This window comes from Carica papaya, chromosome 5 (assembly GCF_054855325.1).
Source record: "Carica papaya isolate Zhongbai chromosome 5, ASM5485532v1, whole genome shotgun sequence".
NCBI classification, from domain to species: domain Eukaryota; kingdom Viridiplantae; phylum Streptophyta; class Magnoliopsida; order Brassicales; family Caricaceae; genus Carica; species Carica papaya.
Window position 1 is genome coordinate 43,518,451 of NC_142313.1, and position 14,344 is coordinate 43,532,794.

At 37.2% G+C, this 14,344-nt stretch overlaps 2 protein-coding genes and 1 long non-coding RNA gene across 4 annotated transcripts; 1 reads left to right on the forward strand and 2 right to left on the reverse strand.

Annotated features, from left to right (window-relative positions):
* The first annotated feature begins 1,264 nt into the window (after positions 1 to 1,264).
* On the forward strand, positions 1,265 to 3,845 carry LOC110817024 (protochlorophyllide oxidoreductase C). 2 transcript variants are annotated; one of them, XR_015819496.1, is made up of 6 exons: positions 1,265 to 1,486; positions 1,600 to 1,698; positions 2,035 to 2,566; positions 2,640 to 2,998; positions 3,308 to 3,601; positions 3,684 to 3,845. XR_015819496.1 is itself a non-coding variant. In XM_022045414.2 (5 exons), exons 1-5 carry the CDS (start codon positions 1,433 to 1,435, stop codon positions 3,461 to 3,463), a joined length of 1,200 nt encoding a protein of 399 aa, XP_021901106.1. In that variant the 5' UTR covers positions 1,265 to 1,432; the 3' UTR covers positions 3,464 to 3,682. The 2 variants fall into 2 exon arrangements, 1 of the variants encoding a protein (XP_021901106.1); XM_022045414.2 differs by lacking the exon at positions 3,684 to 3,845 and having other exon boundaries at positions 3,308 to 3,682.
* Positions 3,503 to 4,952, reverse strand: LOC148266143 (uncharacterized). Its single transcript, XR_015819497.1, has 2 exons — positions 4,107 to 4,952; positions 3,503 to 3,742 (listed from the first exon to the last, which is right to left on the reverse strand). It is a non-coding gene; the product is annotated as an uncharacterized LOC148266143 (long non-coding RNA).
* A 1,743-nt stretch (positions 4,953 to 6,695) lies between these two features.
* EMB2770 (pre-mRNA splicing factor-like protein) lies at positions 6,696 to 10,010 on the reverse strand. The gene has a single exon (XM_022045334.2). It carries the CDS (start codon positions 9,923 to 9,925, stop codon positions 6,839 to 6,841), a length of 3,087 nt encoding a protein of 1,028 aa, XP_021901026.2. The 5' UTR covers positions 9,926 to 10,010; the 3' UTR covers positions 6,696 to 6,838.
* Positions 10,011 to 14,344: the final 4,334 nt, after the last annotated feature.

Below are 14,344 nucleotides of genomic sequence, written 5' to 3' on the forward strand. Positions count from 1 at the left end.
AATACGTGTATTTATATTTATTTATTAACAATAATTTAAATTTTATTAAAAACGTAAAATTTATAATTTTATGAATATATTATAAACCGATAATCTGTAAATACTATTTTCTTCGGTTGAAATAAGAAGTTCAACTTACTAATAAACTTTAAATTAAATTTTAATAAATTTATTAAATTATGAATTGATGATGAGTGACTTATAATATTTAATTTAATATGTCGACAGTACTACGATAATTTAAAATAAATTTTAACGAATTTATTATATTTTTATAATTATTTAATTATTTTAATTAAAGTAATTAGATTAAAAAAAAAACCCGATTTAACATTTTAATAATAAAATAAGTAAAGATGCATAAGCAGACACGTTAGATAACTATGCATTGGTTCAACCAAATGTGACGTGGTCTTGAAGGGGTGTGCTTGTGACAATCTACTTCTGCATATACATATACATATATATATATATATATATATATATATATATATAAAAGTGGATAGGCATGAAAGATTGAAGTCATTGGGAGTCAAAAGACAAAGATGCCTTTGGCATTTAGCAAAACTTACATATACATATATATAATACATATATACATATATATATGTATACATATATATATATATGATTTTGCCGAGTAAATCTTGGTAGGAACTCAGTTGTAATCTAATGCTGCTGTTCATATCAATTCATCTGCTTTTTCCAAGTATCTTGTAGGATAATTAGTTTATTTCAGACAATAATATCCAAATTGTTCCATTCATGTTGTATAAATTCAATTCGGACAAGAAAACATCTTTTGTAAAATATTTAAATCAAGTTTAATTTTAATTTTTTTAATACACCGTAATATATATATATATATATATATTACTTTTATACCAAACAAAAGTCAAACATTCATCTTCCAACTTATTAAGGGTAGAGAAGTACCACCTCATCCAAATTTCAAGTAAATTTTGATTCTAAATTTAGTCAAAAATTGTAGTAACTGTAATTTACCCTTCTATTACATATGTATGTAGTCTATATATATATATATGTTATGATCATTACATAATTCCTTTTCAATGAACTTCTGATATGTACAATTTAAGTGCTTTTTTTTTTTTGAAGAAAAAGTACAGACAGCATCAGTGTGAGCCCAAAAGCTGAAGCCCAACCCAAAAGCACAGAAAGAAAAAGCAGAAGGCTCTGGACTGTGCAAGCAAATTCCAACAAACAAAACAAATAATCACACCATATCCAAAACTGAAAAACCTGATTGGATGACACAATTGACCTGCCAACATGTCAAAACTTTGTTATCAGCGAGCTCCATCTTCTTCCCACCTTATCTCTGCATCTTCAAATAAATCATAACATCACTCAACAAAAAACCTTTTAATTGGCTCCACTACAGAATAGAAAGGTACCTTCCTATATCCTCATGGCTCTCCAGGCAACCTCCCTTCTTCCGTCTACTGTTACAATTCACAAAGAGGTATGCTTCTGCTTCTGGGTTTTGCTCCTGCTTCAGCTTCTGGGTTTTGCTTCTGCTTCTCAGGGATTCTTCTGGGTTAACTTCTCATTGATTTCATGGTGTTGTGTTGGCAGGGTAAGTGCAATGCTTCTCTTAAAGAGACAAGCTTGTTTGGCACTTGTGTCTCAAACTCCAGCAAAACTGAATTCAACCCTTCATTAACAATGGCCAAGGTAACCAAAATCCTACAGATCTCCACATTAAACAAATTATTATGCATTTTCTTTTATAGTGTCTGTAATGCTAGAGCTAGATTCTCGTATAAGCAAGAAAACTTTAACTTAGTTTAACTTAGCTAGAGCTTAATGACAAAGTCTCATTTTTTCAAGGGAAATAAGCTGTGATAAGAGTGTAGAACAAATACTAGGATAAGAGTGAGTGCAAGAGTAAGAGAAACAGCAATAAGCTGGTATGCTGGAGTACCAGTAATATTCAGGGTACTGTGATAATCGCAAATATCTTCTAAATCAATTTGAATGTTATTGAAAGGAAAGGCTTTTACCCTGCAGGAACACAGAAAAGGGCACCTACCTTTTGGAACCATTAGAGCCCAGACAGCAACCACCCCAGCAATAACCGAGTCTGCACCAGACGGAAAGAAGACAATGAGTAAGGGAACTGTGATAATCACTGGAGCCTCATCTGGATTGGGTCTAGCAACCGCAAAGGCCCTAGCGGACACAGGCAAATGGCACATAATCATGGCATGTAGAAATTTTCTCAAAGCCGAGAGGGCAGCTAAATCAGTTGGCATTGCCAAGGAAGATTACACTGTTGTTCATCTAGACCTTGCATCCCTTGACAGTGTCAGACAATTTGTAGACAATTTTCGTCGTCTGGGTAGACCACTTGATGTGCTTGTCTGCAATGCTGCTGTCTATTTGCCCACAGCCAAGGAACCAACTTTTACTGCTGAAGGATTTGAACTTAGCGTAGGGACTAATCATCTCGGTCACTTTCTACTTTCAAGGCTGCTACTTGATGACTTAAAGCAATCAGATTATCCATTTAAGCGTCTCATTATTGTTGGCTCCATTACAGGTACAAAGCTACCCTCATTGTTAATCACAAGATGATCATCAATAACTAGCCAATTAACTCAATGCAATTCTAGGTAACACAAACACGCTGGCCGGAAATGTGCCACCAAAAGCTAACCTTGGAGATTTGAGAGGTCTTGCGGGAGGCTTGAATGGACGAAATACCGCACCAATGATAGACGGAGGAGAGTTTGATGGTGCCAAGGCCTACAAAGACAGCAAAGTCTGCAACATGCTAACAATGCAAGAATTCCACAGGCGCTTCCATGACGAGACTGGAATAACCTTTGCATCTCTATACCCAGGTTGTATCGCTACTACAGGACTGTTCAGGGAGCATATCCCTTTGTTCAGGCTTCTATTTCCACCTTTCCAAAAATACATCACCAAAGGCTATGTTTCAGAGGAGGAAGCTGGGAAAAGATTAGCACAGGTCAGTTAAAAAACCTGAAACAAAAACACGCTTCTAAGGTAATACTGGTAATGTTCCAAGTGTGGAGCATGCCGTCATAATGCACCAAATTAAGGCCAATTTTCCTTATTTTACAAAAACATAAAACAAAAAATATCATTTATAGTACACTCTTTAGTGTGTATGTCACTACTTAAGAGTGTGCCAAGGCCTAGAGCCAGAGCACACAGCCAGCATCCTATCACACATCGCTTTTTCCCAGTGAAAAGCCCACATTCCAATGATGTTATTTGTGAATATTTGGGTGCTAAGCTAAATGTTTTGACTCAGGTGGTTAGTGATCCGAGCCTGGCAAAATCAGGGGTTTACTGGAGCTGGAACCAGAACTCGGCTTCATTTGAGAACCAGCTCTCCAAGGAGGCCAGTGATGTAGAGAAGGCTAAAAAGGTGTGGGAGCTCAGTGAGAAGCTTGTTGGGTTGGTGTAAATTAGTATCCACAAGATGTTCAAATACGACGCATAATCAAAGCTGAAGATGGCATACCTTTCCTGTCTCAGAGGATGTCTCTATTTTTCCCTCTTGTAAATGATGATGTTTTTTTGAAGTTGACAGAAAGACAGTGAGGTTCACTATCCCTTTTCCTTGAAAAGTGATTGCAGAAAACAGTTATGATTTGAATGTGAATTGTTCTCTCTCTTCCTTGCAGCTTAATGTTTCTCCATTCTTGGTAGGAGTCTCCATCACATACATTCCATCTCTATGAACCTGTCAAGTTTAGACAGATACAAGTTAAAGCTCAAAACTGAAAGAATCTGAACTGAGTATCGGGGTGTTAGCTTTACACAAAAATGAATATTAGTGTTATTAATGGCTTTCTATAGAAATTTTATATTAATGACCCCGTGAAGCTCATAATCATACACATAAAAATGTAACTTGTTCCATTAACAAAAGAAAAATTTAAGTTGTTCCAAAAGGACACAGCCTTGCAGCAATGCACTCTCTTTCCAAAACAAAATTCAGAAAAAATTATTACATCAAAATTATCAAAGTACTAATGTTATAATCAAACAACAAATAATCCTATCAATGCCTATGTCCAAGCAGCTCAGTAGAAACTTGTAATTACCATATAGATACATGTGTCCAAACAGCTCAAATACCATCAACTTGCGCTCTAGGAAAAACTGCCTGACATGATTCTGATTTACCATAACAAGTCATTGCTGCTAGAATTGTCATGCTAATCCATCATCTAATAATATACACCATTGTGAGGCACAAAATAGAACTCTTGGTATAAGCACACAAATAAAGTAAAATTTGTTAAAGGTTCATCAGGAAGATAGTACTTTCCACAACTAAACCGCCAATAATCAGCTAAAATTGGAAGCTTGATGGCTGATCCCACAGGCTATCTGGCAATTTCCTAATTATGCCACACCGTTTATTCCAAAGAGAACAAAAGAAAGAAAAATCGCTGCTGAAGCAAAAGTGCAAGAAGGAGAATTTATGCACTTAATAGACATATCCTCACTAAATCCCCAAGCAGTAGAAAGCTGCTATACTTGTATTACATGAATATATGCTCATACCAACCATCTAGCTTTTAAAAATCAATTATACTGTACCACGGGCTGAAGCAAGTCACTTCCTGCAATAAACATCAGGACATAAATTTTTCTATACCTGCACGAGGACACATATAGCTACAGAACATATGTAATAAACAAATCTTATTTTTGAGGGAGCGAGTTTGCAAGTGGAGAGATTTTTAGTTGCAATCTGAAACCACAAATATGGGCATGGAGAACCAACAAACAAGAATACATCTCCAATAACAACTAAATAAGAAAATAACAATTATACCTGATGTAATTATCCTTTTTTTAAAAATAAAAGTAAGAGTAGTATTAATATCAAAAAAGTGCTAAGGGAGCACCCCCCAAAGTACAGAATTTACATCTCGATTAAGATAATTACCATATTTAGCAGAGTAGTAGAATCCTGGCGTAGAATCTCTTCATGCTCCTTGATCTCTAAGACTCTATTTGTTTAGTTGTTGACAGGGCCTCTTCTTGTAGCTCAGTGTTGGGAAAGAATAAATATCTTAATTTTTATTTGAAAAAGAAAAGAATAAATATCTTAATTTATCTAACAATTATAATGTTCCAAGACAAGAAATGCAAACACAAGATCTAGAAAACCGATGATTATCATGCCAAAAGCCAAAAGAACATGAGTATATAAATTATATGACTACTGGACATGGTTTTACATATATATCATATCTACTCTATTACTGGAAATGATACTTTGCTGCAACTGAAAACCTCAGACAGACATGCAAAAAAAACTAAATCAATGGACACAAATCAACAAAGAACACACCAGTGTTAGAATTATGTAGTCATCTGAAATGTAATACGTTTAACCATGATACAGAATAGAGGTACAAGATATGATGCATGCTAAATTTTGGTTTTAAGGCGTAAACTCGGTTTACATGTTATTTTGGTTTGAAGTTGGAATGAACCACTTCTTAGGTTCATTATTTTGATCATAAACAACAATTTATGAACACATTCTTCTCTAATATCTTTTTTCTTTCCAGTGTGGAGATGGATAGATTTGAATCCTTTTTATAGCAAGAAGAATACCAATATTTATGTTGCAACCTCCAAAGGAACTAAGTTCACATATTGTGTTTCTCAAAAAAAAAAAAAAAAAAAGAGAATCAATGTATTAGTTCCAAGAAGGAAAGGTTGCCTGATGGACACTTCTCTTCACTTTGGCACCTACTTTTCCTTGACTCACTAATCTCAATGTCTGAAGTAAATTTGTTAGAACATAAGATACTTCACTTTCCTTCCTACATTTTCTCCCTCAATCGCCAAAATCCCACTCCACTCCAATTTCTTAACTTAACCCCTTAAATCTGATTCCCAAATTTTAGAGATCCAAACCCGAGAACCTAACAAAAGCTAAGTGAACCCATACCACGAACTAGTTCAAAAACTATTGGATGCTTCAGAGTAATTTGTTAAGCATTCCAAGAGAAACAGACCAAAAGAGATATTCTTCCACCCACCGAGCACTTACATCTGCCAAGGCATGGTTATAAAAATTGAACTTTATCAGTCACCAATCTCCTCTCCGCAGAAAAGATCTATCATATGGATAACAACTTGTCCTAAATTTTGTTAATTACATGAGGAAATGACCTTGAAAAGACCTAGATCTGCCAAGGCATGTTACGGAAGTTGTTAAGGACAAGATAACTTTTTAAGGTTATCTACTCGTGATAATTGACAAAATTGAGGACAAGCTGTTATTCATATGATATATCTAATTGTGCAGAGAGGAGATTGGTGACTGATAAAACACAAACGATCAAGGACAAGAACAACATAGCACATGCAAGAAGCTGGTGTTGATAGCTTAACTAATGACTTAAACAACACAAGCCACAAAAAACTATATATCTGTGTCATTGTGTTTCAATAAGCAAATTATACGAGCAAATTAGACATATGTCACTAAAACTTGAGAGTAAATGGCAGAAGCCACTTAAAAGCAAATTATACTGAGTCAGAAATCAAGTTTAAATCCTCTTATGTGAGACAATGAAAACATTAAAAATAAATTAGCATACTGAAACATATGAATAATATCATAAGCTCCACCACTAGAATTTAAAATCTGAAAATTAAGTAAATAAAAGAAAGAAATGCTTCAGTATGTATATAATCTATGTTCAAGATATCACAAAGAAAGTAATGCCTACAAAAGCAAAGTTTATAATGGAAACATGCCGCTGGTATTACAATGTCAGAAAAGGGTTTCTGCTAGCACGAATAACTATTGTTTACTATTTTCGGCAGCACTCTCCTCCTTTCCAAGTGCAACAACTAATTTTTTCAAGATGGCTTCACAAGGTTGGTGAGAGTTCTCCACAGCCTTAGAAATAGCTTGCCACCTCTCACCATGCTTCGGCTCTGCAGCAATACATCTTGCCAAAACATCCTTCTGGCTCTCCTCTGTCCCGTGTTGAAGTTCAAATTTGTAATATAAAGCCCAGAAATCCCCAATATCTGGAGCAAGTGTCACTGCCCTGTTAAGCCACGTCCTCGCTTTATCCACCTTTCTGTCATGCCAAAAGAGCTTCGCTACAGCAGCAATAACATGGGGATCATGATCACACTTCTTGACAGCATCCATGCTCCTGGATTTTCGGCTGGGCCGGGGCACCATCTCAATGGACAATGCCCACAATATACCACTGTTTGGACACTCCTGTAGTGCCTTTGCCATCAAGATGTCTGCCTCCTTCTTGTAGCCATGCCTTGATTCAGCTCGAATTGCAGCTAGCCAGAGCTCAGGGGTTTGAGGATTCTTCTTTCTAGCCATAGTGAGCACTGCTCGAGCTTTATTAAGGCCATTCATTTTCTCTTCAAGACTAGCAAGGGATAACCAAAGGGGTATGCAACTTGGGCAGTGCTTCAACCCCAATTCATATGCACCCTTAGCTTGTTCCAAGAGGCCAAGACGCTCCTCAAGTTGCCCAAGCATCAACCACAACTTGAAGAATGAAGGGAACTTCTCCAACCCTTCATCAAGCAACCTCCTCTCCTCCTCAACATTTCCCAACTCTCTCTCAACAATTGCTGATTTCATCCATACCCTCTCTGTGCCTCCTTTTTCCCTTGCCTTGGCAAGAAGCTTTCTGGCTCTCTCTGACTCATTATTCTCAAACTCAAGCTTGAATGCTGCAAGCCAAATTTCCTCTGAGTTGGGTATTGCAGCATATGCCTCCTGAAGAATTGCTCGAGCAGCTGGCACATCCCCAGCAAGCCACTTCTCTTTAGCGCCCATAAGCCACAGGACCTCAGCCTGTGGTCTGTAGGTGACTGCCTTACGCAGTAAAGCATCAAGAGACTCCCTAGTTCCATGACTTTTTTCAAGTTGAGCTGCTTTAAGCCAAATGCTCTTCTTAGTCAAGAAGACAGTGAGGGCATGAGCATAAATAGCTCTAGCAGTCTCAATGGAACCCCTCTTCTTGCACTCTTCTGCATCAGCAACCCAAGTCCTCTTTCTATCCTCTTCTTCCACTCCAATCCCAATCGTGTTTCGAATAATTGCCTGACAAGTTGCAACAGATCCTGCCCTTTCAGCGGCCTCAGCCTCCTTCATCCAAGCTTCCCTATCAATACCCAACCCTTCTCTCTGCAAAGCTCTTATACCCCTCTCAATAATCTTCCCCACCATAGCAGTATTCCCATTTGCCTCTTCCAGTTTTGCAGCCATTATCCATATAGCAGGCTCCTTAAGCAGCTTTTCTCTCGCCCTATTAAGCACTTTCTTTGCATTATCATAGGTCTCTAGCCTTGCTAGTGCCAACCACAGCTCCACATGCAGTGGACAACACTCAACAGCCCTGTGGAGCAAAATCCTAGCATCCTCTTCATTTGACAACTCAACAACAGCCTTCCAGAGCCTCACAGAATCTGGAATATGCTCCAATCCCTTCCTCAACACCCTGCTCTTATTCACATCGTCATGTTCCAACTTTGCAGCCTGCAACCACAACTTCACAGAATTAGGTATCATCTTCACTCCCCTAGCAATAACAGCCTTTGCATCATCTGGGCTCGCCAGCCTACACGCCTCCAACCAAACATCCTCATTCTTAGGACACTCCTCACATCCTTTCTGTATCAACTGCCTAGCTGCCTGAATCTTCCCTGCCACCTCCTCAAGCCTTGCAGCCGCAATCCAACCAGGTGGGTGCTTGGGATTTGTCTGTGTTACACTCTTCAACAACAACCTCGCCTTCTTAATATCCGAAATCTCTGCATCACTGGTGATCTTCATACTCTTCAAGTCAGTCAAGTACCCTTTTGGATCCACAACAGTCAACCCAGAGACTGAATCTGACAACCTATCCAACTTCAATGACAAAACTGTACCTCTCCCTTCACCAACCGCAGTCAAGTCCGTGACAGGTGTCTGTGACCAGGGGGTTTCTGTTCCACCAGCTGCCCTGCTCTTCGGGTCTAATGCCGTAACATGCTCGCGCTCCTGCCTTGCCTTCTCTAACAATGTATCTGGCACTGGTACAAAGCTCTCAAACCTCCTTTTCTTGTTCCTCAGTGAATAATCTCCAATTTCAGGAATACTTTCCCATTCTTGTGCAGACAAAGCGTACAACTTTCTTTTCAAATCAGCAAATTGCTCAGTGATTTTCGGGTTGGAAGCTCTGTATTTCTCAATATCTTCCTTCAACTTTGCCTCTCTACGATCCTTTCTGCGAGAATCCATCCTCTTCTCAATCGCGTCCCATACCGCATCCGCCTCTTTATCATCTTCATCATACTCGGAAGAAGCAAACAAGCCCACATCATTCCCTTCAAACTCATCAAACTTCTGATTCTCATCATACCCTTTGTCGTCTCCTTCATCTTCCTCATCTTCTTCTCCAGGCTTCCCTCGCCCACGGCCAAGTCCAGCAGAGCTCGCAGCGCCTCCAATTGTGGTAGCAGACCGATCAGGAAGGTCAGGAGCAGCACGAGCCGGACCAATGTCAGACCGGGTGGTGAAACCCGTAGCACCACGACCCAAACCGGCAACATAATTCTGAGGAGGCTTGGAGTTGAGGAAGTCAAGACGGGGTTTTGGCGGAACGGGTAGCTGGGTACCCCCAAGAAGAGGCACGTGGAGGGTTAATGTCGTGTAGTGAGTGATTCCGAGTTGGGAGAGGAGAACTGAGTCGGGATCGTGGGAAACGAGGGAAGCAGAAGGTTTGGGGAAGATGAGATGCCGGTGAAGGAGAGAAAGTGGGATTTGGGTATGGCGGTGAATGAATTGTCTCAGGGTAGACAGGGAGGCAGCATTTGGGTTTAGATTGAAAGAGATTATCTTCCCGTTTGGTACAGAGAGAAACACCATTGTTTTCTGGTTTTCTAGGTTTGTTGAAAGTGTTTCCTTTGGAAATGCAGTGCTAAATAGAGCGTTGTGTAAACCGATTACACACACACACACACACACACATATATAAATATAAATATATATATACACACACGAATAAAAATCAACATTTTAATTTGTTGGATTAAATCTGCCTTATAAAAAATAAATTAAAATTAAAATTTATTAAAATATTAAAATAACTAAGATAAATAGATATTTTTAGAATATAACTAATTTTTATTATCTTTTTAATATTCTCAAAAAATAATTTACCATTATTTTAGTGTTCAAAAATTTGAAAAAATTAAATAATAATTTTTTTTTTTTTTACAAATTTGCTACAAAAATTTGGATACTATATATTAACTTTCTATTTAATATTTATTAAAATGTTAAATTTCTTTAATAGATAAATATTTTTTTATAAAAATTATATATTATATATTTAAATTTTTATATATAATTACAATTGTTTTAAAATTTTAAAATTGTATTTGAAAACAAATCCATATTTGGAGCCCATTCAATATCTAGGAATATATTAAAGCCCAAATTATGTTAGTGTCCTAATTTTACAAATATGCCCCTGATCTTTATGTCTATGGTGTCCAATTTTTTTTTTTGTTTCAAGGGTTTTATTGACTTTTCAAAGTTCATTCATCTTAGAGATATAAAATGATGGCTAAGTTTCTAAGAAAATAACACTAATTCTATTCGAATGTGACGATTTCAATCTTAGTGACAATATTTGTAACGACCCGAAATATAAAAGAAAATAAATTATAAATTAAATGCAGAAGCGAAATAATAAAGTTAAAGTTTTACATTCCTTACTCAATAATTTAGAATACCCAATAGGGCTACTGGAATGACCTTTTTAAAATAATAAACGAAAAATTAAAGAAATAAATGGAAAGTAAACAACTTGACATTCTATTCGCAACCCTCTTGTAGATCTGGATCTGGATCTTGGTTCTCTTGATCTGAAATAGTGAAAGAGTGAATTACACTAATTCAGTAAGAATGTCACACAACTTACTGATACAGAAATGAAGGTTGGTAAAAATCATAAAAATAACTAATAGAGCTTTTAATTTAAGTAAATTCATTTATCATAAATAAAATCATTTATTACATACTGTAGCAAGATTTTCAAAATCAACCTATAGAAGCAATAACACAAACAATATCATAATCTCATTTTCAATTAGCCAAAACAACAATTTTTTCTTTTTATCTATTTACTAATATCTGTAGGGTCCATGGGGATGTCCTCACTACGCGTGAACTCTTATTCAACAGTATCAACTAATCGGTCATCATCATACTCCGTTTGGTATGAGTACCAAAAATATCATCCCTCAATATCTCGTTCGGTATGAGAGTAAAACGGGTTGTCCTTATACCCCATTCGGTATGAGCGTCAAAAATATCATCGCTCAATACCACGTCTGATATGATGATGAAATGGGCCGTCCCCATATCTCGTCCGGTATGAGCACCAAATTACCAATCCTCGATACCCCGTCCAGTATGAGGCAACATTCACGGTAGGGTTCTCTATGTACCCGATCCGTCCACCATCTCCTAGGATATCCAGTAATACTACCATTCATTCATTCACTTAATCAAGCAATTTTCCGTTTACATTTAATTTTCAGTTTCACAATTTAACGGTAAATCACGTAGAACAAACAATACATATATTTAGAAAACACAACTGAATTATCTTACCAATTCTAGTGCATTATTATTCATTCAAAAATGTAAGATCAAACAATCAGTTAAAAAAGGACAAACAGTTATAAATAACCAGTTCTGCCTCTATTAGTAGTATGTAATTAATTATTGATATTTTTTAAATTACACAAAATACCGTATTACTTATAATTAGACTTTAATTCCATAACAGGGAATAAAGTGAGAGATTTTTACTCGAATCGATGTCCGAAATACTAAGCTTTCAACTGCACCTAATGGTGGTCCCCGAGTTTCTTAAATTTTTCTTCGGAGGTTAAAACACGCTTTAAGTACCTAAAAATACCCTAAAAAACTCAAAATTGGTATTAAAAATCTTTTCCAGCCAATTTCAAAATTTCGGCATAGTGGCAGTGGTTTGCTTCGAACTAGCCGTTTTCGGTCGATTTTATACTTATCCATACGAGAAAACACGTCAAGGGGTCTCGGTTGTCTAAAAAAAGTCGAAAAATAAAAACTCACTAGCGGCGAAATTTTTCAATGTGGCGACTCCACCAGCTCACCTTCGCAGTTTGATGTTTTTCTTCGGTCAACCGTTTTTGGCAGTCAGAGGTGGCTCTAGTGCAGCAGTAGGTGGCAGTCAACTCCCTTCTCTGATGATTGGTTCTTCTTCTCCGGCCGGGGGCTGGCAGCTAGGGTTAGGGTTAGAGTTCGATGTGAAGTGAGGTATTTATATCCGTCTACCTTTAATCTGGATCGCATTTAATTTTGATCGTTCGATTGCATTTAAAGAGAAAATAAATTTAGACCATTCATTGCGATTTGATATATGTTGTACAATCATGTTTAAAGAGAGAACGAATCTGAACCGTTCATCGCATTTAATCACGGCCGTCTGATCGCGGGCACGCATATTGCCAGCGTGGCCTTTTGTGTGGCACCGTGTCAACGTATCTTGCCACGCGGCGCGCTTCAATTCGTCGGGGCTGCTGACTGGGCAGTCCTACGCGGCACATTTTTTCTAATTACATTTTGACCCACAATTTTTAATTTTTCTTTCAAAAATACTCCCATAACCAAAAATTTCACCCCTTTTTCAAAAAATTATTTTCAATTTCATCCACCACCTATTTTTTCCTAATTTTTACATTAAATAAAAATTCATAAATTTAAAAATTATATTTTATACATTAATTTTAAAATTTTAAAATTAATTCTGGATATTACAACTCTCCCCCCTTAAAAGAAATTTGGTCCCTTAAATTTGTCTTTCTCTTACTCAATCAAACAGTTGGGGATACTGGGCTCTGAAGTCTGATTCTAGCTTTTATGTAGCCTCTCCGTGTGTGTGATTCTGCCATAAGATCTTAACAAAGGAAATTTTTCAATTGCGGAATACTCTGCTCTTTTGATCCACAATACTGACCAGTACCTCCTCGTACAACAGATCATCCTAGAGTAAAAAGGGCTCGCGGGCCAAGATGTGAGAGGGGTCCGGGTTGTACTTGCATAGCATGAACATATAAAACACATTACGAACCTTGGATTGTTCTGGAGGCAATGCCAGTCTGTAGGCGGTGGTGCCAATTCTGTCAAAGATTTTAAATGACCCAATAAATCAGGGATTTAGCTTCCCCCTCTTGCTAAACCTACTGATTTTTTTGAAAGAAGTGACCTTAAGGAATATTCGATCACTTTTCTCAAATTTTAAATCCCTCCTCTAGGTATCCGTATAACTCTTCTACTTGCTCTGAGCCGTCTGGATATTCTTCTTGATCTTAACTATTTTGGCTGAAGTTTTCTCTACAAGATCTGGACCGAACAATCTTCTATCACCCATCTCTTCCCAACAGATCAGCGATCTGCATGAGCGGCTATACAACACCTCGTACGGAGCCATGTCGATACTTTCTTAGTAGCTGTTATTATAGGTGAACTCTATTAGAGGTAAATGATCATTCCAATGGCCCCCGAAGTTAAGAACACAAGCTCGAAAAATTCTAGTATACGGATCGTCCTTTTTGATTGTTCATCGGTTTGAGAGTGGAATGCAGTACTAAGGGACAGTTTCGTTCCCATGACTTGCTGAAAACTAGACCAGAACTGAGAAGTAAACTTAGGGTCCCTGTCGGACACTATTGTCACTGGCACTGTAACGGCCTCAGAAATTTAAAATGAAATATGTGTATTAAAAATGTCAAATGCGGAAGCGAAGTCAAAACTTCGATTAACATCCCTTACACTAAAACTAAAAACGTACTCAAAATATAAAAAATCAAACTAACTAAAAGAGAAACTCGAAAGTAAAAGCTATGAATATGACTATAGAGTCTTCAGGCATCCCCTTCGTCGTCTTCCTGCGGAACGGGCTCGGGAACAATGTCTTCCTGATCTGAAATGATTAAATAAGGAATGAGCTACACTAGCCCAGTAAAGACATCACGATATCTCACCGTCACGGAGGTAAAGGTGGGTAGAAAACACAAAAAGACCAATGGAGCATAATTTACAACAAATCATTTTATCAATAATAAAACCTTTACCATCCACTTACCTCGGTGAAATTCATAAAACAATATACGAAAGCAATAACATTATCATCATCATGAAATCATATAAACTGTATAACATAATACTTATCACGCCTTTTGTAATTCAATCATTACACAACATATTTTTTCTCTTTTACCAGCCTACTAG